At 37.3% G+C, this 25625-nt stretch overlaps 1 protein-coding gene across 2 annotated transcripts in view; it reads right to left on the bottom strand.

Annotated features, from left to right (window-relative positions):
- The window catches only part of STK3 (serine/threonine kinase 3), a 303272-nt gene extending 278055 nt beyond the window's left edge, over positions 1 to 25217 (bottom strand). For both annotated transcript variants that reach the window (XM_081258763.1, XM_081258764.1), the window contains exon 1: positions 25055 to 25217. In XM_081258763.1, the coding sequence (XP_081114889.1) occupies positions 25055 to 25080 (26 nt within the window). In that variant the 5' untranslated portion in view covers positions 25081 to 25217. The remainder of the gene's footprint in view (positions 1 to 25054) is intronic.
- Between the last annotated feature and the right edge of the window lie 408 nt (positions 25218 to 25625).

Genomic DNA, 25625 nt, shown 5'->3' on the forward strand with positions numbered 1-25625 from the left:
TGAGACATCAACATACCAACACAAACATAATGGGAGTCTCAGGAGAAGGTGCTGAAAAAAATGATTTTAAAAAATACTGTAGTTGGGGCTTCCCTGGTGGTGCAGTGGTTGAGAGTCCGCCTGCCGAGGCAGGGGACACAGGTTCGTGCCCCGGTCCAGGAAGATCCCACATGCCGCAGAGCAGCTGGACCCGTGAGCCATGGCTGCTGAGCCTGCGCTTCCGGAGCCTGTGCTCCACAACGGGAGAGGCCACAACAGTGAGGGGCCTACGTACCTCAAAAAAAAAAAAAAAGAAAAATACTGTAGTGGCTGAAAACTTCCCAAATTTGATGAAAAGCATTTAATTTACATATACAAGAAGCTAAATGATTACAAAGCAGGATAAACACAAAAAGATGCACATCTAGACACACTGTAGTCAAACTGCTGAAAGACAAAAAGAAATTCCTGAAAGCAACAAGAGAAAATGGCTCATCATGAATTTGAAGAATATGATTAAAAGCTGACTTCTCATCAAAAACCATGTCAGTCAGAAGGTAGTAAAAAGAAATACTCAAAGTGCTAAAAGAACAATGTCATCCAAGAATCCTAAATCCAGCAAATTTATCCAAAAATGAAGGGGAAATAAGAACATTCCCTGATAAACAGAAACTAAGAGAATCTGTTGCAAGCAGAACTTCCCTGCAAGAAATGATAAAGGAAGTATTATACTTCTAGGTGAAAAGAAATGGCAAATATGTACATAAACATAAAAGATAAATATTTATCTTACAAAAAATCAATAATTTCAATACTGAACTGTTGAAATTGCAACTTATTTAGGTAAAATATATACAAAAACAACAGAACAAAAGAGGGGAAATGGAGCAGTACTGAAGCAAATTTAGAACAATTTACTGGAAGCAGGCTAACCTGAAGTCAGCTGCAATAAAGATGCATACCCTAATCCTTAGAGCAACTACTAAGCAAAAACTGGGGAAAATATAGTTAACGAAACTATATCGGTTAATTACATTACATAATACAGTCAAATCACCCAATTAAAAGAGAAAGATTTTGAGACTGGATAAAAAAACAAGACCCAACTACATGCTGAAATCACCTTAAATATAAAGACAAAAAGAGGTTAAGAGTAAAAGAATGGAGATATATGTATAGATATATAGATATGTATGTCATGTTAAACTAATCAAAACAAAGCTAAAGTGGCTGTATTAATATCAGGCAGAGAAGACTGCAGAAAAACTATCACCAGGACTGAAGAGGGATATTTTGTAATGATAAAAAGAGTCAATTTATCAAGAAGACATAACAACCCTAAATGTGTAAGCACCCTAAGACAAAGCTTATAAAACACAAAACAAAACTGAAATAATTGAGAAAAGGACAAATCCAAAATAACTGTTGGAGATTTCAACAACTCCTCTCTCAGTAATTGATACAGTAAGTTTATAGAAAATCAGTAAGGATATAGAAGACAAATGATACTATCAACCAATTTAAATTCTTTGTTTATTTCATATCTTTTATCTCTAGCACTTCTATTTGGCTCTGTTTTAAAAAATAATTTCCACTGTGCTGATAAATTCTCCTAACTGTTCACAGATGTTGTCCACCTTTCACCAGACACTTTTTAACATAGTGGTCATTGTAACTTCAGAGTCCCTGTATGATAATTCCAACATATGTATCATCTCTGATTCTGATTCTGTTGACTATTTTATCTTTTGACAGTGGATCATTTGCCTTGCTTTTGCAGGTAACATCTTCACCTGAATCCCAGACACATACACATATACATGTGCATGCACACACACACGTAATAAGCAATGATAAAGAATTATTTAGTCTAAGTGACTCTAGAGAACAAAACTCTCATATATGATTATATGATACAGGAATTGTATCCAAAATACATAAAGAATTCTTATAACTCAACAATAAGAGAAAAACCCAAAAATAAAAATGGCCAAAAAAATTTCAGCACTTTACTAAAAGTATACAAACAAATAATAAGCACATGAACAGATCCTCAACATCATTAGTCATCAGAGAAATGAAAAATAAAACTACAATAAGATACCATTACACACCCACAAAAATGGTTAAAATTAAAAACATTACAATAACAAGTGTTGGTGAGGATGTGGAACAAGGAGATCTCTCATACATTTGATGTAGGAAATGAAAAATTAGTCACTTTAGAAAGCAAGTTAGCAGTTCTTATAAACTTATGGACACAAGTTTATACAACCCAACAATTCTACTCCTAGGTATTAACCAATAAAAATGAAAACATATGCCACCAAAGATTTTTACACAAATACTCACAGCAGCCTTATTCAAAACAACCAAAAACTGGAAAAAAAAAAAAAACCCGAATGTCCACAAACCGGTGGATGAATAAACTACTAAATCCATACAATGGAATACTACTCAGTAATAAAACATAACAAACTACTAATACATTTAAGATCCTGAACAAAGCTCAAAATCATTATTGCTGAGCCAAAAAGCTAAACCAAAAGAGTGTATCTTAGGGACTTCCCTGATGGTCCAGTGGTTAAGATTTCACCTTCCAATGCAGGTGGTGCAGGTTCGATCTCTGGTCAGGGAGCTAAGATCCTACATGCCCCGCGGCCAAAAAAAAAAACAAAAACAAAAAAACCCAAGGCATAGAACAGAAGAAATATTGTAACAAATTCAATAAAGACCTTTAAAAAAAAGAGTGCAATTTGGTATATGTAAATTACACCTCAATAACATTAATTTACCAAAAAAGTATCTAAATGTAGTGGTAAGAAAATTATTGGTGATCACAGCAATAGCAATTCAGTGGAAATGATAGAGGCAGAAGCCAGACCGCAATGGTTTGAGACAATTGGATAAAGTGAAGAAGTAGAAACAACTATGGATCACCCTACACTAGAAGTTTCTGGAAAGGACAAGTCATTGAAGACATAAGTTTGAGAAAGAAGATAAAGCCAAACAAGCAAAAAACTTATCAGAAATACTTGAATAACTGTAAATGCTGTTGGGAATGAATTAGTACAATAAGGAAAAGTTGAAAATACAAGAGACAAGAAGAAATTACTAAAGCCTGTCCCTGAAAACGTTGGAAGAAATGATATCCAAAGCACATGTGGGTGGGACTGACTTAATCTTGGAGGGTTGGGGATACCTCTACCATTATAATAGGAGGAAAGGATAGGCAGCGTTATAGGTAAGACAGTAAGCTGGCGGCAGAAAAGTTGACTGAGTTCTCATATATTGGCTTCTATTCGCTTTATGAAGTAGGAGGGATGTTCATCTGCTGTAACTGAGGAAGTTAAAATCAGATACTTGAAGATGTAAAACTATATCTGAAATAGCCAGAGTGGAGAGCAAAAACAAAACAAAATCCTAAGTCTCATGAAGTTTAACAGGATTGCTAGATAGCACTGGAGGCCTGGTTGAGGTTAGAGACCATGGCAATCTTTCTCTTGTTGAGGTTAGAGACCAATGGCAATCGTCGAGGTTTCTTATTTCCTTCAGCACTGCACAGAAGTCTTAAGATAGGCAAGGAGAAGGCAGAAAGTAGAATTTGCCATTTTGCCAGGCAGATGCCATAGAAGAACAATGAGACAAGGAAGTTAAAGATACTGGCAAAAGAATGGCTGAAGACATGGACCAGGTAAGAAAAAAATAAAAATAGTAAGGGGCTAATGAGCAGGGGGAAAAGAGCAAACTAGAAAGATACTATGAACCAAAATATATCCTTACCAGAAAAAGAAGTCAGTTTCTTAAATTTTCAAAAATATTTATAACTTTGCCCTGTGCTTCACGTCCTTCATGGCTAAGGAAGCACAAAGTAGCTCAAGATGAGTCACGCACATGATATAGTGATGGAGACAGCATTATATTAACAAATCTGTTTAATACTAAGCTAAAAGGTAATCTAACCACCACTTAGTTCTTTGGGAGTTATAAACATCTTAAAGTAGGCTCGCAATCTGGCTCACTTTAAACAAACAAGTCATAGGTCCCCCAAGTGAATCCAGTAAAAACTTACAGAATTTTCTATTAGTCCACTTGTCTTATTTTCTCAACATGTGGAACAACTGAAATGTTACTAATTTAACATGCAAAAAGATGGTCTCAGGGGTGTCTGTCAAGTGAAAACACATGATTTATTTGAGTAAACTATTCATCATTTTGTCTCTATTTCCTCTTTCCCTTTCTGGTGTTTTAAATGAAAAGTGATCATTTCAACTATGGTTTAATTTTAATTGTTATATTGTCTGCTTTTAAAGCCCTTACAGCTTTAAAAATGCATAATTAAAAGCCAATTTAAAATACACACACACACACAAATACATTTTCCTATTTTCCTGCCTTGGCAAACATGATATAATGAGCATAATTTCATCTGTATTTGACATACTGGGGTTTTTAACACCTCAGAATTTCACCATAAATATATGTTTTTAATCACAGGTCCAAAAAAAGTTATTCTAGACTGAGTCCCTTGAGAACATGTACTCTCTCAGGTACCAGGGAATTTTGTGGAGAACAAGTCACCCCCAAGATGTCTCTCTCATGGAACTATCAAGGTATAGTTTATTACGTACTTTAGCAGACATACCCTAGAATTATCTTTTCCAAATAAATGGCTAATACAATCTGGTTTTTCTGTCATTTGACTTTTCATCTCATAAAGTAGGAAAGAACATAACCTGTTATGTCATTGCTAATACAGTGAAAAAAAGCAGTCTTCTCCCACATTGTTTTTCAGCACTACAATTCTTTTTTAAGCTACAATCAAATTCTCTAATACTTCAACATTTAAATGCCCACTTCAACCTAACCTCCATCCATATGGTTGTTTATCTCACTTTTGTGTTTCCTGTTCAAAGTCAGAATTTCTGTTAATATTTTTTCCAAGATCTCAGGAGGGAAAAACCCTTCTACATAGACTAGTCTTAGTTATCTCCAAATTCTCCTTAATATTTACCATTTCAAGAAAAATTTACATTTAGAATTATACCTCAGATAATGATAATATGGTGATACCTTGTTTAATCTTTGTATCTTTTAGAATGCATACTGAAATAGTTAAGAATGCCACCCACTACTTACCTTAGCTAAGACATGAAAACAACCCAAGTGCCCATCACCAGAAAACTGGCTTAAGAAAATGTGGTGTACACACACACACACATACACACACACACACACACGAATATTGCCCAGCCATAAAAAAAGAATGAAGCACTGCCATCTATGGCAACATGGATGGACCTAGAGAATATTATACTTAGTTAAGTAAGTCAGAAAAAGACAAATAATATATGATATCAGTTATATGTGGAATCAAAAAAATAATAAATGAATCTATATACAAAACAGAAACAGACTCACATAGAAAACAAACTTACGGTTACACAACAGGAAAGGTGGGGGGGGGTAGATAAATTGGGAGTATGGGATTAACAGATAAATACTACTATACATAAAATAGATAAGCAACATGATTTATTGTATAGCACAAGGAACTATATTCAATACCTTGGAAAATAATCTGAAGTATACATATTATCAAATATATATATACACAAATATATATAACTGAGTCACTTTGCTATACACCTGAAACTAACAAAATATTATAAATCAACTACACTTCAATAAAATAATTTTTTTAAGAATTCCATAATATGATATCTGAGTTTACTTCAAAATAATAAAGAATGGGGTGTCTGTATGGAATATAAATTATGCAAGACTGGCCAGAAGTTAGTAATTATTGAAACTGTGTAATGGGTACACAGAGATGTATTTTCTCTTCTTTACAAAACTATGCTTGAAATTTTCCATAATAAAAAGTTTTTTTAAAGAGTGATAGGAATTAAATCAAATTCAATTGTTCTTAGAAATGACTAGAAACAAAACAAAAGCATGTATTCATTGTAAATTATTTATAACTAAATCTAGAAGTAAATAAATGTCTAAACATAGATTATTAATTAATTATGGAACATCCATTCAAGCAGATATCAATTGGCTACTAAAAGTCATGTTGTAGAAAACTCACTGATTTAAAACAAGTTAATATATTGCTAAAAGAAAAAAGGGTAGGTTACAAAATAATGTGCAGATAACTAAACCATTTTCATTTTTTCTTTTAAGCATGGGTGTATCTGCATATGTACATGCACACACACATACTGGCACCAAATTACTGGCAGACATTGTTTTGTTCACTGCTATATTCCCCAGCACCAAAAACTGTGCCTGGAATACAAAAGAAACTCAAATATTTGCTACATGTAAATATATTAAGATTCCAGGCAATAAGGTTTGATTTGGGGGGTGCCTCTCCTCTACACTTTTGTTTCATAAGGTTTGTAAACTAAACATTCTTTTTTTTCTGTAATTGGGGGTAACCTTTAAAATTGTATCTCATAACAAAATTAAATTTTTTCTTCATGATTCAATAATTATTTCATGAAATGCCTTCCATAAAAATCATTTTATACATGAAAAGAAAGGTTGCTTCCATAGGCTGAATTAATAAACTGACCAAGGCAATCAGAAGTAGTAAAAACACTACCTGTTAACCATCTTATTCTTATGAGTGAATCCTGAAACTACTTAGGAAATATTATCTTTTTAAAAAAAATTTTATTGGAGTATAGTTGATTTACAATGTTGTGTTAGTTTCAGGTGTACAGTAAAGTGAATCAGTTATACATATATCTACTCTTTTTTAGATTATTTTCCCATATAGGTCATTATACAGTATTGAGTAGAGTTACCTGGGCTATACAGTAGGTCCTTATTAGTTATATATTTTCTATATAGTAGTGCGTATATGTCAATCCCAGTCTCCCAATTTATCCCTCCCCCCTTACACCCTGGTAACCATAGGTTTGTTTTCTACATTTGTAACTCTATTTCTGTTTTGTAAATGAGTTCATTTGTCCATTTTTTTAGATTCCACATATAAGTGATATGATATTTGTTTTTCTCTGTCTGACTTACTTCAATTAGTATGAAAATCTCTAGGTCCATCCATGTTGCTGCAAATGGCATAGTTTCATCCCTTTTTATGCCTGAGTAATATTCCAATGTATGTATGTGCCACATCTTCTTTATCCACTCCTCTGTCGATGGACATTTAGGTTGCTTCCATGTCTTGGCTATTGTAAACAGTGCTGCAGTGAACACTAGGGCACATGTACCTTTTTGAATTATAGTTTTCTATGGGTATATGGCCAGGAGTAGGATTGCTGGGTCATATGGTAGTTCTATTTTTAGGTTTTTTTTTTAATGGTCACATCTCCTTTGTGTCTTTTTTTTTTTTTTTTTTGGTTGCATTGGGTCTTCGTTGCCGTGTGCGGGCTTTCTCTAGTTGCAGCGGGTGGGGGGGTCTACACTTTGTTGCAGTGCACAGGCTTCTCATTGCAGTGGCTTCTCCTGTTGTGGAGCATGAACCCTAGAGTGCCCAGGTTTCAGTAGCTGCAGCATGCGGGCTCTAGGGTTCAGGCTCAGTAGTTGTGGCACACAGTCTTAGTTGCTTAGGCAGCATGTGGGATCTTCCCAGACCAGGGCTCAAACCCATGTCTCCTGCATTGGCAGGCAGATTCTTAACCACTGCGCCACCAAGGAAGTCCTATTTTTAGTTTTTTAAGAAACCTCCGTACTGTTCTCCATAGTGGCCGTATCAATTTACATTCCCACCAACATTATAGGAAGGTTCCCTTTTCTCCAGACCCTCTCCAGCATTTACTGTTTGTAGATTGTTTGATGATGGCCTTTCTGACCTGTGAGGTGATAACCTTACTGTAGTTTTGACTTGCATTTCTCTAATAGTTAGTGATGTTGAGCATCTTTTCATGTGCCTGTTGGCCATCTGTACGTCTTCTTTGGAGAAATGTCTATTTACATCTTCTGCCCATTCTTTGATTGGGTTGTTTGTTTTTTTTGATACTGAGCAGCATGAGCAGTAAGAAATACTATCTTTAAGAAAGCTAATGTTTCTAAAACAAATCTTCAACATGGATACAAAAAAATGATAAAACCAGATTTAAAAGTCATCCATTTATATTCATCTAATATGCACTGACAATTTGTAGACAAGCTTCCTGCTTGGGTAATGCAAAGAAAATTAAGATACAGCCCTTAACAACCAAGAGCTCCTAATCTAGTAGGAAAGACAGATACATAAGGGCTAAATAACACACAGTAATAAAGGTAGTTAACATTTATCAGGGCTTTTTATGGCCTTGTGCAGAGCATTTAACAAGCATTTTCTCATTTAATCTCTATAACAACCTTTTTGGTAGTTACTAAAACACTCTCAGTTTTTAGATAAGAAAACTAAGGCTTAAGTGACTTCCCCAGTCGCTTGGGTAATGAATGACAGAACAGAATCAAACCAATGTCTGTCCAATATACCACATGGAGCTTCTCACTCTTTCAAAGCTAGCAAATACCAAAGGATACTGGATAATTACTACATCAAGTATCATACATTAGTCATACTTTTTAAGGTGGACATTTCTTTTGTAAGTGTTCCCAGGAATTTCTCATCTTCAAATCAGTTATCCCTACTCTGAAAGGTACTTTTTTTTCTTTTGGCCGCGCCACGTGGCATGCAGGATCTTAGTTCCCCAACCAGGGACTGAACCTGGGCCCTCAGCAATGAAAGTGTGAAATCCTAACCACTGGATCACCAGGGAAATCCCCTGAAATGTACTATTACAGCCACTAAACTGTGAGCTTAAGAACATCTCACTCACCTCATTTCCATTACCTAACTCTATCTACAGTGGACTATTTTTTAAAGGTTCTGAATTTTCAAATAACAAAAGTAATCACACAATCACTGCAGTATAAAAAGCAGCTGTTGTATAGTGATTTATACATGATGCAAGATGTACAGGTCATACTTCTATATGTCCATACTCTCTTACATAATCTTTCTCCTTTTCTCTGCCTGTCAGTTAACCACTTCCTTAAAGATACAATCAAAAATGAAACTAGAGGGGCTTCCCTGGTGGCACAGTGGTTGAGAATCTGCCTGCTAATGCAGGAGACACGGGTTCGAGCCCTGGTCTGGGAGGATCCCACATGCCTCAGAGCAACTGGGCCCGTGAGCCACAACTACTGAGCCTGCGCGTCTGGAGCCTGTGCTCCGCAACAAGAGAGGCCGTGATAATGAGAGGCCCATTTTCAATGTCTTTTTCTCTTCTGGCAAATTTCTCTATATTTTAGTGTTGACATTATTGGTAGCCTTATTACTACTAATAGTAGCTATTTAATGTCATAACTGTTATTAACAGTTATATTGTAATCAGTGCTATGTGCTAAGCACTATGCTTGATGTTACATACAATATCTCCTTTAAAATTAAGTTCTAGTCTTCAAACCTAGCAATTTCATCTTGAATACTGTTAGAAAAGTCATACATCTTTAAAATACATGAAAGGTTTTCATTCTTTAGTCCTTCAACATTCCATTATTAAACAATGTCAACAAGTCTCAAAGATGGGAATTCCCTGGCAGTCCAGTGGTAAGGACTTGGCGCTTTCACTGCCCCGGTTCAATCCCTGGTCAGGCAACTAAGATCCTGCAAGCCTCACAGCAGAGCCAAATGTAAAATTAAAAAGTCTCAAAGTTAGTTTGAAATAATGGAACATTTTCTAAATTACACAATGATGAATCCAATCCTAAATCCACAAAATCAAATATCTTTTCTACTTCAACCACAGAAAGTATATGTTACCTCCAACTAATGAAATTCAGGAGTCATTTTTTTTCTGCTCCCTTTTGCTTTTTAAAGGCCAAACATTTTGTAAATATTTAGTAGATGTTTAGCTCTGAAGTAATAAAACTGATTTTTTTTAACTCAACTAGAATATATGTATCCAAGTGCAAACTGTTCTTTATCCCCTGGAAAGTTGCGTGTTTCTTCAAAAGATGTCAACAATGCCAGACACATTTTTGAAACACTTTGGAGACTCTTCAGAGATAAATGCTTTACCAATCACTTATTTACAATCATGTTTCCCTACACCTTAAATTTTGAAGATAAAATATGAGGATTTAGTCTCTATACACTTATAACTCCTCACTCCCATCCCCAAGATAAATGCTACACTTAATTGCAGTAATCCCAAACAATTAATACACTGATTAAAAGTATAACTACATTAATAAAAGTATAACTTAAGGAAAGTTCAAATTCTTGACAACATTAACATTTGTATCATTCAGTGAGTTCCATACTCTGACTTCTCCTTAATTTTTATAGACTTCATTTAATCTTCACAAAACCCAAAGAGAGAGTACTATTATCACCTCCATTTTATAAGTGAGTATACCGAGACTTAGAAAAGTTAAGTAACTTACCTACCATTGCATTGCAGGAAATGGCAAAGCTAAGGTTAGAACCATGGTCTACCTGACTCTAAAGTTCTGGCTCTTGTTTCCTAGTAATTATCACTTTTTTAATAGTATAATAGATATAATTTGATGATCTCATAGTATATTTACTTTACAAAACTATGAAAATTTATGAGGGTTTAGTTAATTAGTGGCACTAGAATGAGCTGAAATCCAACTCAGAAAACAGATGCTCTACAATGGATAGAAGACTTTTTATAATTAAATGAAAGTCTTGTTTTTCAACTCTATCAAACCATTTCCTCTCAGGTTTGGCTCTCTGCCCAAAAGTACTCTAAAATTATAATTTCCTGGCAAAGAGCTTTAAAGAAAAAGTTGAGATTTTTCTCCTTCCTTCACCCTTGGAGTCTTTCATACTTTTTTCTCAAGAAATTTTTCACTTAGCCTCAACTGGAAAGTGACATGATTCCTTTTAATTTCTTGTAGCAAACCGATATGAAGTTAACAAACACTGAGATATACTCCCCAGCCCTAAAGACATGTTAATGCACTTACTTTCTTAATAATACATTTTTCAAAAAACACAAATCCAGAAAATATAGACAGTGTAAAACAGCACATCTGAAACAGCTCCAACATATTCACATCCTACTAAAATAAAAGTTAAAAATAATTGTATAAGAAATAGACCTGTCTCATAACTTTTAATCCAGTTCATTATAAAGATTTTTAAATACTCAACAACCATACCTAGATTTGAGAACTTAAAAAGGGAATAGAATCTTTAACTGATTAAAAATAAAAGAGGAGACGTCTACATGAAACTTACAAGGTCTACTCATGAACCTACTGTATAAAAAAATCCACTATGATTTGTGCTAAAGAGACTACCTACACTTAAAAACTGCATTTACTCATATGTCTTCTTCCTCATTTATTTCCCTACATCTCAAATTTTGAAAATAAAATATGGGGATTTAGTCTCTATACACTCTCAACTCCTCACTCCATCCCTAGAACAATACTAGAATTAATTGCAATAACCCCAAACATTAATACATTAATTAAAGGTATAACCACATTAATAAAAGTGTAACTTCAAGGAAAGTTTAAACTCTAACAGTATTAACATCTGTATCATTCAATGAGTTCTGTACTCTGACTTCTGCATAATTTTTACAGGCTTTCATGAACAGAAGTGCGGGGCAGCCTGTGGAGAGAGTGGCTGCTTTCAGCTGTTTTCAGAGATGGACACTATTTTGCTTGATTTCTCAGTGCAGTTTGATTACGTACCCAGCAACAGCACATAGGAAGCCACTTCTCAGTACTTTTCTGAGGTTCTTTGTAAATAAGTTAAGGGGAAAAGACTGTGAAATAGTTCATGATTTTGGTGCTTTGTGAAAATAATTTTTGCTTCTTGTAAACTGGGATTATTTTCACCTGTTTGGGTTTTTTTAAGAAATAAAAATAAAATTTTTAAATTCCAGCTGTGTCTAATAGAAAAAAATTCAATCATTACATGAAAGATAAATAGCTTAAATACTTCACCCACAGAACTTAAAAATAAACTACTACAAATATAATGTTATTGTATTTGTACAGGAATACAAATACACCTCTGAAACACCAGTTCAGTTTGGTAATACCGTGAGTCCTCAAAATCTAAGTAATGCTCCAAAATGACAGAAATTTGTTTTAACTTGGGAATTTTGTGGGATCTTTAGGGTAAAATCCTGTTCTTTTTTGATGCAAAAAATTGGTTATTTTCATATTAAATTTTAGAAATTTAGCAAAGTTTGAATAATTTTTCTCTCCTTCACTGCACAATAATGTTCTTAGTCAAAAGATGATTTCAAGACGTACTATGAACCCAGAAGATAAAAAGGTCTTTGGTAAGCAAAAACTGATACAAAGAGCATGTACTTTACTTTGGGAAAGGGAGAGGAGCTACTGTTAGGTCAGATCATTATTTCTAAGATAAGCAGCAGTTTAGAGAGGAGCATAGCAATGAGAAACGACGGGCAACAGTAAAACACAAGACTGGATTTAGAGGGGAAAAAACCCAGCTATATGCAGCAACAAAGCTTCTAACACACCAAAATAGCACACTTGACTATTTCTATAAACTAAAACTATGAACAGTTCCATTAACTTTTTTTTTTTTTTTTTTTTTCCGGTACGCGGGCCTCTCACTGTTGTGGCCTCTCCCGTTGCGGAGCACAGGCTCCGGACGCGCAGGCTCAGCAGCCATGGCTCACGGGCCCAGCCTCTCCGCGGCATGTACTTCTTGGACCGGGGCACGAACCTGTGTCCCCTGCATCGGCAGGCGGACTCTCAACCACTGCGCCACCAGGGAAGCCCCCATTAACTTTTTAATGGGTTTTTATAAACTAAAATTCATTTTAAATTAATATTAAGTAATCAAGAAAGCAAATGATCAGTCTCAGAAGACTGGGTCAAGTGTCCTCCCTCTGAAATGAACTTCCATCAAAGGTGGTTGTTTTAAAAGTGTTTTTAAAATATTTTAAGAGTATAATGCTTGAAGTGGTTGACTTCATTTATTTGGAAAATCCATTATGTGGTACACCACACTTCCCAATGACGCTGAATATCTTTAAATTTATCACCATATCACTATTTTGGGAGACTGTTTCACATCACATGACTGTTTTATGAATATTCATTAAAGCTGACTAATCAGGGGCTGAAAGCCTGTATATAAGGGAGTGGGGTGATGCCATTTTCTTATCTTGGCCTGGTACTTGAATTCTCTTCTATTAGAAAAAAAAAAGAAAAAAAGACCTGGGAAGTATACAATGAGACTCAAGTGCATTGTAGGAAAACTCAATCTACAAGGAAAAGAAAATTATCAAAATACTTTCTTCTCAAGAGTTAACTAGTACATATATTTTTAATTTCCACTGGAATTTTTATGAAATTCCATTGCTTAATTTCATCTTTGTTTTTTATAATTCTTAGGAATTAAATAAACTATCAATTTTATTCAGAGCAATCGTTTCTCTCCAATCCCTCTCTATGATCCAGATTTCACTAATTATTAAAAACGTTTGAATAGATACTATCATTGGAAAATGTTTGCTGGCTGCTATTTGACTGCACTGACAGACTAATTCACATAACTTATAAGCAACCTAATGTCTTTTAACACAATAATTATACCAAAACTAATTCTTTCTAAAGTTATACGACACAAAGGCAAGTGTAATTTACCAACTATGTCACTGAGACAAATATCTCCTTTTACTTATTCAAAAGCACAGTAAAACTTAACAAGAGGGGCTAATATCAAAACTAAAAGGGCATATGGCATTTAATATCTTGGATGTGCTTCATTTTCAATTCATCAGCCAGGGCTGGATTTATAAAGCAGCCTCAAGATGCCCTTGAATTTTGTTTGTTTGTACAGATATACTTTTATGTATGCAAGACAAGGCAAGCTAAAAGGGCTACCTTAAAAGTAAGGCCTGAAATCTGATCAGATCACTAGTAGTGTTACCTGTCTTGGATTCTTTTATTTTCTCTTTTTCATTTAAGAAAAGAAGAAACTAGGTCACCTGAAACATTTAGAGGTGAGAAAGAAGTGAGGCTGGTTATTAGGATAACAGTGGGTCAAATGGTAACCAGTGTAAGACAGGGAGAACACAAAACTGAAAGTCCACTCTAAATAGTCTCTACCACAGAATTTGTCTATACATGTCCAATTTCTGACTCAAACTTAGAAGCATAAATGTATGGTAGAGATATTATCCAGGGAAAGAAGTGCAAAACTGCCAGTGCCATCACATTTTTTGATAGATTAGCCCATAGTTTGAAAGAATGAGTCAGTTTTCCTATCTGTAAATAAAACGCTATTTTAAAATAACATCATATTAGTGCCCAGGTTGAGGTCTTGAAATACCATCTCTCACTAAAAGTAGGGCTTACTGGAAAAGGCTGATTCCAGATCTGGGACAGAAGATGGTCAAGATGAGCCCTGAATTTCTTATCACAGCACAGAGCAAAGAAGCTGTCAAAAGACCGCTCAGGTCATGTTGTCTCCTGAAGGGATTCCCACTGATCAAAGATGGGACACTTTGAGCTTCAGCCAAAGAACTGCAATGGATTAAATCCATCAAATATGTTTACCTCCATCAGCTCATAATGGCATTTTAAAAAAGAGAAAAAAAAATAATTGGTCCCCTTTGGAGGAAAACAGGGAACTGATTCATTATATTAAAAACAGGTAAATAAAGGGAAAGAATCAAGCATTTATCCCGTCTTTCCTTTACAAACTATACCACTGGGTAACCAAACAGAGGATGAGAAAAGTGACTCTTTATAAAACCATGCCAACTAATAAATGAAAACAAAATGGTGTATTTAGAATTTCACCATTTTGCAACACCCAACAAATTAACAGAAATAAGCATTAACCATCAACAGCTGCTAACATCACAAAAAAGAGAGGCAACCAGACACTGTCTCACATAGTCTTGCCAAACACCACCTATAATAATGCCTAAGGGACTGACTTGAGCCTGATCCAGTCTCTGGATCCAGCTGCCCATTTGCAGGAAATATGGAAGACAAAGAAACATACTGAACTGCGCTTTGAGCAAGCAATCAGCAAAATCCAGGCTGTGGGAAACTACAATTCAAACAGCCTGGGTCTTCAACAGGAAAAGGAAAAGAAGAAAGATGGAGGACCAACCTAAAGATTAAAAATGACAACTCATATAAAAACTACTTTTTAATCGGCAAGACTAACCTACAGTGTCTAGCAATGTACATTTAAGTTATTACTATAGAAGTCAGGGTAATGGTTACATATGGAAAGAGGTGGCTGTGATTGGGATGGAGCACTCAGAAGGGGCTTCCTGAGAGGGTGGCAAGATTCTATTTCTTAACCTGATTGGTGATTATAAACGTGTCTGACTTACAGTAAGTCATCAAACCACACATTTGATTTTTACTGATGCTTTATTTTGCAATAAAAAGATTTTTCTTAAATAACAGGTCACCCAAACAATTCAACACCTAACAAAGGCTTAATCTGTTTCCCATTCTCTAGTCTAATAAGCTGAAAACCAAGAGGTTGAAAAAGGAAGTCAGTGCCCATCATTTCCTCCCTACCCACTTCCACATCTAAGGGAACCACCTAATATCACATTTCGGACAGAACAGATTCACATTCCTGAGAATCTGCAACTCTAAGAAAGAGATTATACATACCTAACCTGTTCCTCTCCCAGCCTTTCCCCATCCCCCAAGCTGCTCAAACCTGAAACCTAGGAGCCAGAATTGATTCCTTCTTCCTCATTCCCCATACCTAATTTATCAGTAAGTCTTTCATTTATAACTCCAAAACATAACTGAAATCTGTCCACCTCTCTCCATCTCCACTGACTTCACCATCTCTAACCAAGTGCAACAGCCTCCTCACTTGTTTGCCTGCTTTTATTCCTAACCCTCTACAATTTATTCTACCCAAAGCAACAAGAATGATCTTCTGAAAACATAAACTGCGTAAAATTCCACTTAAAACTCTTTAATGACAGCCCACTATACTGACTTAAATCCAAATTCCTTTCCATGGCCTGAATCATTGAATCCCTGCCCATCTCTCTGACCTCATCTCCAACCACTTTCTCCCATTCTACAACCCAGCCACGGTGGCCTTATTTCAACTCCTCCCACACACTAAACTCTCTCCCACCTCCAGGCCTTCTCACAGCTTTCCCCTCTGCCTGGAATACTCTTTCCGGCTACTCACACGGAATACTTCTCAACCTCATGTTCACAGCTTAAGTACCTTCTAAGGAAGCAGGTTCCACTATTTTTCTCTATCAGTACATACTACTTCTATCCTTCATAGCTCAAGCTCTAACTAGAGTGTACGTTCTATGAGGGCAAAGATTTCATCTGTTTCATTCAACAATGTACCCAGCATCTGACATTTGAAAGGTAGTTAACAATTACTGAATATATGAATAAATGAGCAAATTAATGAACTCAAGGATGACAGTCAATTGCTGCCATGAGCAATAATCAATGAGTAAAAAAAGTCAGTTTTTAGAAAGAAACAGGAGAATGGGGTAACCCAGCAAACGGGAAAAATAATGCGGCTCCGGAGAGAAAGAGTCAAGGAAATTAACTGCCTATTCTCTTTAATTTATGCTTGCTTCAAATATGTAAAAAGTTCACCTAAATTTCAAAAATAATTTTAATTTGCATTCCTTTCCAATTATAGAACTCTAGGTCCCATGATTTCAGAAAACCAAAAATTCTAAAAATGAAAAACTGATCTGCAACCTAAAAGTCCATCGACAGATGAATGGATAAAGATGTAGTATATATACACACAATGGAATATTACTCAGCCATAAAAAGAATGAAATAATGCCATTTTTAGCAACATGGATGGATCTAGAAATTATCGTATTAAGTGAAGTAAGTCAGGTGAGACAAATATCATATGATATCACTTATATGTGGAATCTAAAGAAATGATACAAATGAACTTATTTACAAAACAGAAGTGGACTCACACATAGAAAACAAACTTAAGGTTACCAAAGGGGATAGCGGGGTGGGGGGGGCATAAATTAGGAGTTTGGGATTAATATATACACACTACTGTATATAAAATAGGTAAACAACAAGGACCTACTGTACAGCGCAGAGAACTATACTCAGTACCTTGTAATAACCTATAATGGAAAAGAATATGAAAAAGAATATATATGTGTGTGTGTATAACTGAATCACTGCTGTACACTTGAAACTAACATAATATTGTAAATTAACTATACTTCAATTTTTTTTTAAAGTAGGGATATAGAAAGCAATTGCTAAGGCAAAAAACAAAAGAAAAGATGATCTAGATAGAGAATAACATTCTATATTTTGAATACATGACAGAAACTACTCATCCTTAGAATCACATATGCTCAATGATTTCCCCAATTTTATAAGTGTATAAAGATACTAATATTTATATCAACATATCTGAAAAATTTACTCTATTTTACCTCTTTACTAAGATGTCTGGTATTATATAAAATCTATAGACTAATTCAGAACCCACATATACTACCACATGTACACCTATATTAATTATCATTAATGCTAAGACTTCCTGTTAATTCTCATTTTGCTACAAAGTCATTTTTAAAGATATATCCTTTGATGTACTATTAAGAAGTTCAAGATAATTTGTACCTTAATTTCATGGCATGCAAGCAATGGACTTATTTTTAATTTTTATACATGTCTGTTTACGTATTTGTTACTTCATTTATTTAACTTGAGACTCTGTGTAGAAAAAACAATTGAAATAAGACATTTCAAATATAGAATCTTTGTTCTACAATATGAACTAAAAAACTTCTTGAACCTAGAGTAACCCTAACATATGAGGCAACTCAAATAAAATCACAACAAAAAAGCGGCTTGGGACAAATAAAAAAGAAAATTTCTTATCAGGTAGTATCAATTTTCACTTGAGAAGAAAAAATCTAAAGACCTCTTGTAGATAGAGAGGGTGGAGCTGTTAGGGAGTCAGAAGTTGAGGTCATCGTAATTACAGTGGGATATTTCCAGTGCACAGGGTCATCCTACACCAGAAAGCAAAAGAGCCTTTGCCTCAAAGAAACCTTCATGTATTATATTTGCCTTTAGAAACTCTGTCAGACACCATGGATAATCATTTTCCATTTTCCCATACCTTAACTGGGACATATATAAAGTGTTCAAAATACAGTAGTTTTTAAATAATGGTTTCCTCTCTCCCCTTCCCCTCTTCCCTTTTTAGAATCTTAAAAGAATATCTCTGTTGTATGTATAGCTCGTTACAATTATACCACTCCAGATTCCTTTGGCAATGCCATCATCAGGAATGGTGCTGGAAATGAAATCTGTTTCCTCACTGTCACAACTACATACACCAACAATGTTTTTCAAACTGCAGACCGCAGCTGATTAGTAGGTCATGAAAATAACTTGGTGGGTCATGACCAGCAATTTTTCAAGGAACTAGAACAGAACAGAAAATAGAAAAGTACCAGAGAACATCACACGTAGTTCATTCCATGAAACTTCTGTTTTTGGGTCTCATTATCAATATTTAAAAAAAAAGAGAGAGACAGTGAAAGCCGTAATATATGATGGCCTGGAGTGACAGTACCCCTACTTCTACAGAGACTTCCTTGAAACTAGAAGAACTAAATTCTAAGCACTTTTGCTCCCTTATAACCAAACAAGAAGGGCTCAATTTAAACCCATTATTTTTAAAGCTTTACTAATACACATTTCTGGAATGACCGCTGGAATTTTCTGGGATTACTTCAGAAAAACAAACTTCAACCTACCTGTGCTTAACACACATTTACCTTTTTCTTTATGTTTCTAACAAATTCTTCTGTACCAATACGTGCTATATCTCAGCCCCTTAAAGAACAATGGATAAGTTAATCATTGCCTAGAGTGGACTCAAGACTGAGTTTATCTCCTGTCTTAATGTACAACTGAAGTCTGCTCACCAGGAACTGCTCCAGATGCGGTCATACTCCCTCTCTCTAAGAAGGAAGAGTCAGTTGATTTTTCCCATCTACAGGGCCTAAATCAATTCTAATGGAGTTGGTGCCACCCCAAATTAACCAAGAAAAGCCACAGGGAGCACAGATATGCTTTAGGGACCAAGTCATTAATGCAAAGAGATGCTCCAGTTTGCTGGATTCTTCTCTCACTGATTACTTAGAACACCTCCTCCATTTGCCTGCCACTGAAGCTTCCCCCAGGGCCAACCCACTGAGGCCACTGCTTTTGTTTAAGAGTTCTAAGAATTCATCTTCTCAAAGTCAACTGGAGTTCTCCACTTAGTGAATCTCTCTGATAATAAACACACAAGAATTTTACTTTCTAACATTCCAAGGACACTGAATTAGGTATACAGACATAAAATGAAGCCTATTATTTTCTCACTGCAGTATCTTCATGATTTTCCTGACACCCTACTATCTACTTATCTGGTTTGTTGCTTTGTCCCACCCAACTCAATTCCTGAGAGTTCCCTGTTGTCTTTCTACCTCTGTTCCTAATTTCCAGCCTAAGGTCAGAGCCACTGATGCTACAGACTGATGTGGGCTCTTCATGCTGAGGAACGTATGAATACCTTCTACTTTATCCTTCTATATCTGTGTCACTTTACCTTGCATTTTTCATTCCATAATCTATCTTTTGACTGATAGTCCATTCATTCATAGCAACACTTTCCCTTATAAAATGATTACTTTCTTACCTTCACTCTTCATTTGTGTGAAGGCACTTTGTAATCCTAACATGTTGACTTCAATCTTAACTTCACTTTCTCCAAACTAACCACCTCCTTACACTATTTAAAAAAAAAACTGCCACAGAATCCAACTATAGCTTAAATCATAGAACTCTCAAAGGAACCCTCCTACACTGTTGGTGGGAATGTAAATTGGTACAGCCACTATGGAGAACAGTATGGGAGTTCCTTCAAAAACTAAAAACAGGGCTTCCGCAGTGGCACAGTGGTTAAGAATCTACCTGCCAATGCAGGGGACATGGGTTCAAGCCCTGGTCCGGGAAGATCCCACATGCCACGGAGCAACTAAGCCCATGCGTCACAACTACTGAGCCTGCACTCTAGAGCCTGCGAGCCACAACTACTGAGCCCGCACACTCTAGGGCCCGTGCTCCACAACAAGAGAAGCCACTGCAATGAGAAGCACACGCACTGCAACAAAGAGTAGCCCCCACTAGCCGCAACTAGAGAAAACCTGCGTGCAGCAACGAAGACCCAATGCAGCCAAAGATAAATAATTAAATAAAAATTTAAAAAAAAACAAAAAGCTAAAAACACAGCTACCATATGGCCCTGCAATCCCACTCCTGGGCATATATCTGGAGAAAAACATGGCCCAAAAGGATACATGCACCCCAAAGTTCATTGCAGTACTGTTTACAATAGCCAAGACACAGAAGCAACCTAAATGTCCATCAACAGAGGAATGGATAAAGAAGATGTGGTACGTATATACAAGGGAATATTACTCGGCCATTAAAAAGAATGCAATAATGCCATTTGCAGCAACATGGATGGACCTAGAGATTGTCATACTGAGTGAAGTAAGTCAGACAGAAAGAGAAATATCATATGATACCCCTTATATGCCGAAACTAAAAAGAAATGATACAAATGAACTTATTTACAAAACAGAAACAGACTCACAGACTTAAAGAACGAACTTATGGTTACCGGGGGGAAGGATGGGAAGAAGGGATAGTCAGGGAGTATGGGATCAACATGTACACACTGCTGTATTTAAAATGGATAACCAACAAGGACCTACTGTAGAGCACGGGGAACTCTGCTCAATGTTATGTGGCCGCCTGGATGGGAGGGGAGTTTGGGGAAGAATGGATACATGTATATGTATGGCTGAGTCGCTTTGCTGTGCACCTGAAACTATCACAACATTGTTAATTGACTAGACTCCAATATAAAATAAAAAGTTTAAAAATAAATAAATAAAATTTAAAAAGAACTCTCCTTATCTTGAGAGCAAATATGCTTCAGTAGCTTACTCTCTTATTATCCTTCCAGTGTTTTCACTGTTCCAAACCAACTTGTCCTCTAAGTAAACCTCTATTAATAAATTTTAAATAACAATTAATCCTATAACCTAACAGAAACAAAGCCTATCTGGTAAAATATATCTCTTGAACAATGATTTTCTTTACTCGCTTTGACTAGTACTGTATATAACTACCCTCCCTCCAGCAACCAGAGCTCTCATGCTGCCCACCTGTCTATCACAGAGAACCACCTCCCCTTCTATGAATGTTCTACTTGGAGAAGACCCCATGTTTGGTCACTTCCCTTTCTACCTATCAAAACTTACCTATGCTGTGGTCATTTTGCTGTCATCAAGTAGTTCCCCTACAAAGAAATCTGATAAACTCAAAGTACCAAAATGCTAATAATTAATACTCATTTAATGGATTTCCCTTCCCAGAAGGACTTCATTTTAATAAGGATTTCTGAAGACCTCTGTGACAAACAATTAAGGAAATCTGGGGAATCTAAAAGCCATTCTGATCCTCAAGTTAGTGACACAGCTGACCACATCTACTGCCTATGTTTAACACGAGCCTTGTTGAGGACACCAAATCAATAATGCGAGGATAAGAGGGACCTTACAGATCATCTAATCACTAGATTCTCAGATCTGGTTGCACACTGGCATCCCCAACTCCCAGAGGAGAAGAATGATACCCAAAGACGCAAATTTCAAAGTCAGTGACAAAGCTGGGCCTAACACCCAGGCCTAATGCTATGTCAGATATATATGAACAACAGGCTAAAAATATAAAGCCATGTATGGGAATGACACATACCCAATTCAGAACAGTGACAACCCTTTGGGGGATGGGGAGGGAATGCAAATGAGAAGAGATATACTTAGGGGGCTTCAACTATATTGGGAATATTTTAAGCTGGGTAGTGATATGTAAGTATTTACTAAATTTGTCCCCATTATCTTTTGGGTGTCTAAAATTTTGTAATTAAAAAAAGAACAATTTGAAGATGGATACTCAAATGGATATCATATTAGGAATAAAAAGAAATACCTTAGGCTAGGAAGTACTCAAATAAGATACTGCATGAAACAGGCCTTGAATAAAACACAGATTACTAGCAAAAAAATAACACAAATTTTCTAAAGGAAAAGCATGAACAAAGGCAAAGCTGAGAGTACCCACAGCCTATAACCTAAATAAAGAACAATAGGGAAACTCTGGAAGGACAGATTCAGCTTGGATAAGTAACAAAAGGCTGGGGGTTAAGGCTGAGATCAAATGATCGGGGCCTTGGGTGCTAAGTCAACTAAAAAAACATCAATCCAAAAAAAACGGAGTAGCATGACTGAAGTGATGTTTTAGCAAAAAAATCAGAAGCCATGTGCAGGATGAACTAAAGCAGTGTTCTATGGATCATTAGGAGGTTCTGTAGGACACCAAAAGGGGAATAGAAGGAGGTAAGGCGCCGGAAACCAGGTTCTGGCGCCCTGCCCCTACTCCAAAGAGAGCCCTTCTGCTGTTAACATTTTTTGATAATCACTGGACCACAATGCCCAATTGGAAGGCACTGCTATAAATCAACTGTGAGGGTCTTAAAACCCTGGAATGAGATAGTAGTATTGGGAACGAAACGGGGGGGGTGGGGAATGAATCCACAGACTGTTTGATGGAAAATTTCATAGGATCTAATGATAAACTAAATAGGATAATGAAAGAATGGCTCTACACGAAGAAAAAACAAAAATACTGAGAAGCAGCTATTGGTCATACAGACTTGAGCATCAGCAACGTATATGTGACCATGTAAAAATGTATGGGCCCTAAGGAAGAGCTACTCACAGCAGAAATGCAAAGTGGCCCTCTTACACAGATTAAAAACAGAACAAAGGGGGACCAGAAGATTACAGAAAGAGGTGACCATGGAATGCTAAGAAAGCAAGCATAGTTTCAAAAAGAGGCATCACTGTACACAATGAGCGGGTGCACAGCCCTTGCAGCCAATCAGACCCAGGGTTCTGGCACCTCCTCCACCTGACCAACTTATTTAATCTCTCCAAGCTTCAGTGAATGAGGAAAATATAAACTAACAACTAACATTACTGAACATATCATGAAGCAGTGTGCTAAGTGCTTTACATCTGACCTCATTTACTCCAAAACACATTTTACAGATTAAGAAATTAAATTTAGAACTAGCATAGTAAATTGCAGAGCCACGATTCCTATTTCTTGAGACAATAAAGTAAAAGAATGTATATATAAAATTCCTGGCAAATAGTAAGACCTCAAAAAATGGTAGCTATATTTCATTATTAGAGGGTAATGATTAAGAGGGGCAACACAAAAATTCACTGTCCGTTATCTCCGTCGTAGCCTTCCATGTGGCAAACCCCCCTAGTGACGTCATCTATAAAAACAGGATTAATGTCTGTAATCCAACCTACTCAGCAGGGTTGCTCTAAGGATTAAATGATATTATGAAAAAGAAAATGTTATGAAAAAAATTTTAAGAGATACTCAAATATATGGGATTGTCACATATCTTTTGCTCTTCAGAAATGCCTTCCTGGATGAACATGTCTCTCTGAAGAGAGCTAAAAATAACTCTCTTAAATGTGCAACCACCACTTTGAAAGTATAAGTCGCCATGGAACAGTGATATATACCCCCCACCCCTCCCCCAACCCCTCCAGGTTCTCTAATGTCCCTGCAAGGCAGGGGTTCTCTTTCGTCTATAGTGAAACTCTGATAACTCAGAATAGAGCTCATCCATACAGAGAACTTGTACTTCAATTCAGAGTTATTCAACTTGGCCTTATGGTACTATCTTGGAGGTGCCCCTTACAGTCCTTCCAAAACAAGATGGGGGAAACACTGATTCCAGTTTTCTTCTATAGTATTAAAACTGGGTGCCAAATCAATATTAGAATTGGGATATTTTAAAATGCCAGAAAAGAATCTATCAAGGGCTCTGACAGCAGGTGTCTTTTGGAAACTCCTCCACAGCCCCCCTTTTTCACCTGAACAGATGGTTCCCAGACCTCACGGCTCACATGTCTAGTCACACAATTCACAACAGCTCACAAAGTTCCTACCTTTTTAATTATTACATGTTCTTGAATATACCACCTTTCATCTAAAGATCTCTAAGTATCAAAACACTCTTTACTCTTCACAACAGCACTATGGGAGAGAGATTAGTACCCTTATTTTATAAATTAAAAATGAGAGACTGAAGTTAAATGTTTTATCCAGCATCAGTTGATTGATTCATTCTTAAGGGGAAAATGCACATTATGAATTTATATCAATGGACAGCCTTGATTCAGCTTCACACGATCATTTCAAATACCAGTTCAAAAGTATCTACTGTGTACTCGTACACTTCCAATATAACAAAGAATAAATATAAACTAACAGTAAATACCAAAGCATCACTATTTTTACATGCTAAAAGAAAACCAACCCCCCCCCAAAAAAAAAAACTACACGGCAGAGGGGCTCTAATTTAAGATTCCTACTGTCTTGCATCCATAAATACTTTTGAACTTGCGGAGGAAGGGGAGAGGAACACCTGTCAGTGCAGCATATCCACTCTAAGTTTTACAGGCTGTGTAGCTATTAATATTTAATTCCTTGAACTGTAAATAAACAACCCGCTTTCTCCAAAAAAAAGGCAATATTATGGAAAACATTTGACAGGAAAGCCTACATGGTTGTAAGCAGCCCAATAATTTCCTAGTTTTACGTCTCCCAGTTCGTGAACTTGCCACGAGGGAAAACTCCACCCGCCCCAGGAGTCCGGCCGCCGGGCGCCCAGCGCTGCCCACCGACTCTCCACCCGCGCCAGGCCCGGCGGGCCGCGGTGGAAGCGAGGCTCGGCCTCCCCTCGGGCCCCCTCGCCCCACGGACAGACGCGGCCCGGCACTCGGACCCGCCTCGCGAACCCCGGCGCGCCCGGCTCAGGGCCCCGCAGTCGGGGAGGGGTGTCTCGGTCCCCCCGGGCCTAGCCGCCCCCACCCCTCTCCTTCTCCCCACGCCCCGCGTTCGTTACCTCTTGGGCGCCGGCGGCTGCTCCATGGCGGCCGGGGGCAGAAGGAGGTACCAGGTGGGCGGCGAAGGTCGGAGCGGGCAAAGAGCCGGGGCACCGGCCGGCCGAGCCCGGGGAACCACAGAAGGAAACTCCAGGAACTCGAACCGACTTCCCCGTAACTCCGCAGCGGATCCCCCGCCCGCTGGCGAGTGCGGCGCCTCCCGGCCCGCCCCGCCTCTCGGCCGCCGGCCGCCGGCTGCGGGCGGGGAAGGGTGGGCGGAGCCATGCGCTGGAGAGTGGGAGTGGTGGGCGGAGCCGAGGGCGGAGGGAGGGGCCGGCCCTAGTGCAGGGAGGGGAAAAAAGGAGCTGGGACTGGAAGGGCGAGAGGGTGAGGCCTAGTCAGGACCCAGAGCCTCTCTCTGCTGGCCCGGGGCACGTTGCTTTGAAGTGGCCCAAAGCTGCCGCTCCTCACTTGCCTTCATTGCTTTTGCCCCAGTCTGATTTGACTCATTTCTCTGGATTTCCCAAGGATATCTCCCAAACATCTTGAGCAGCCGTTTGAAGTACTGCTAACTGCCCACGCTCCCCTCTC

The sequence above is a fragment of the Mesoplodon bidens genome, assembly GCF_964165515.1.
Source record: "Mesoplodon bidens genome assembly, chromosome: 16".
In the NCBI taxonomy this organism is placed as follows: domain Eukaryota; kingdom Metazoa; phylum Chordata; class Mammalia; order Artiodactyla; family Ziphiidae; genus Mesoplodon; species Mesoplodon bidens.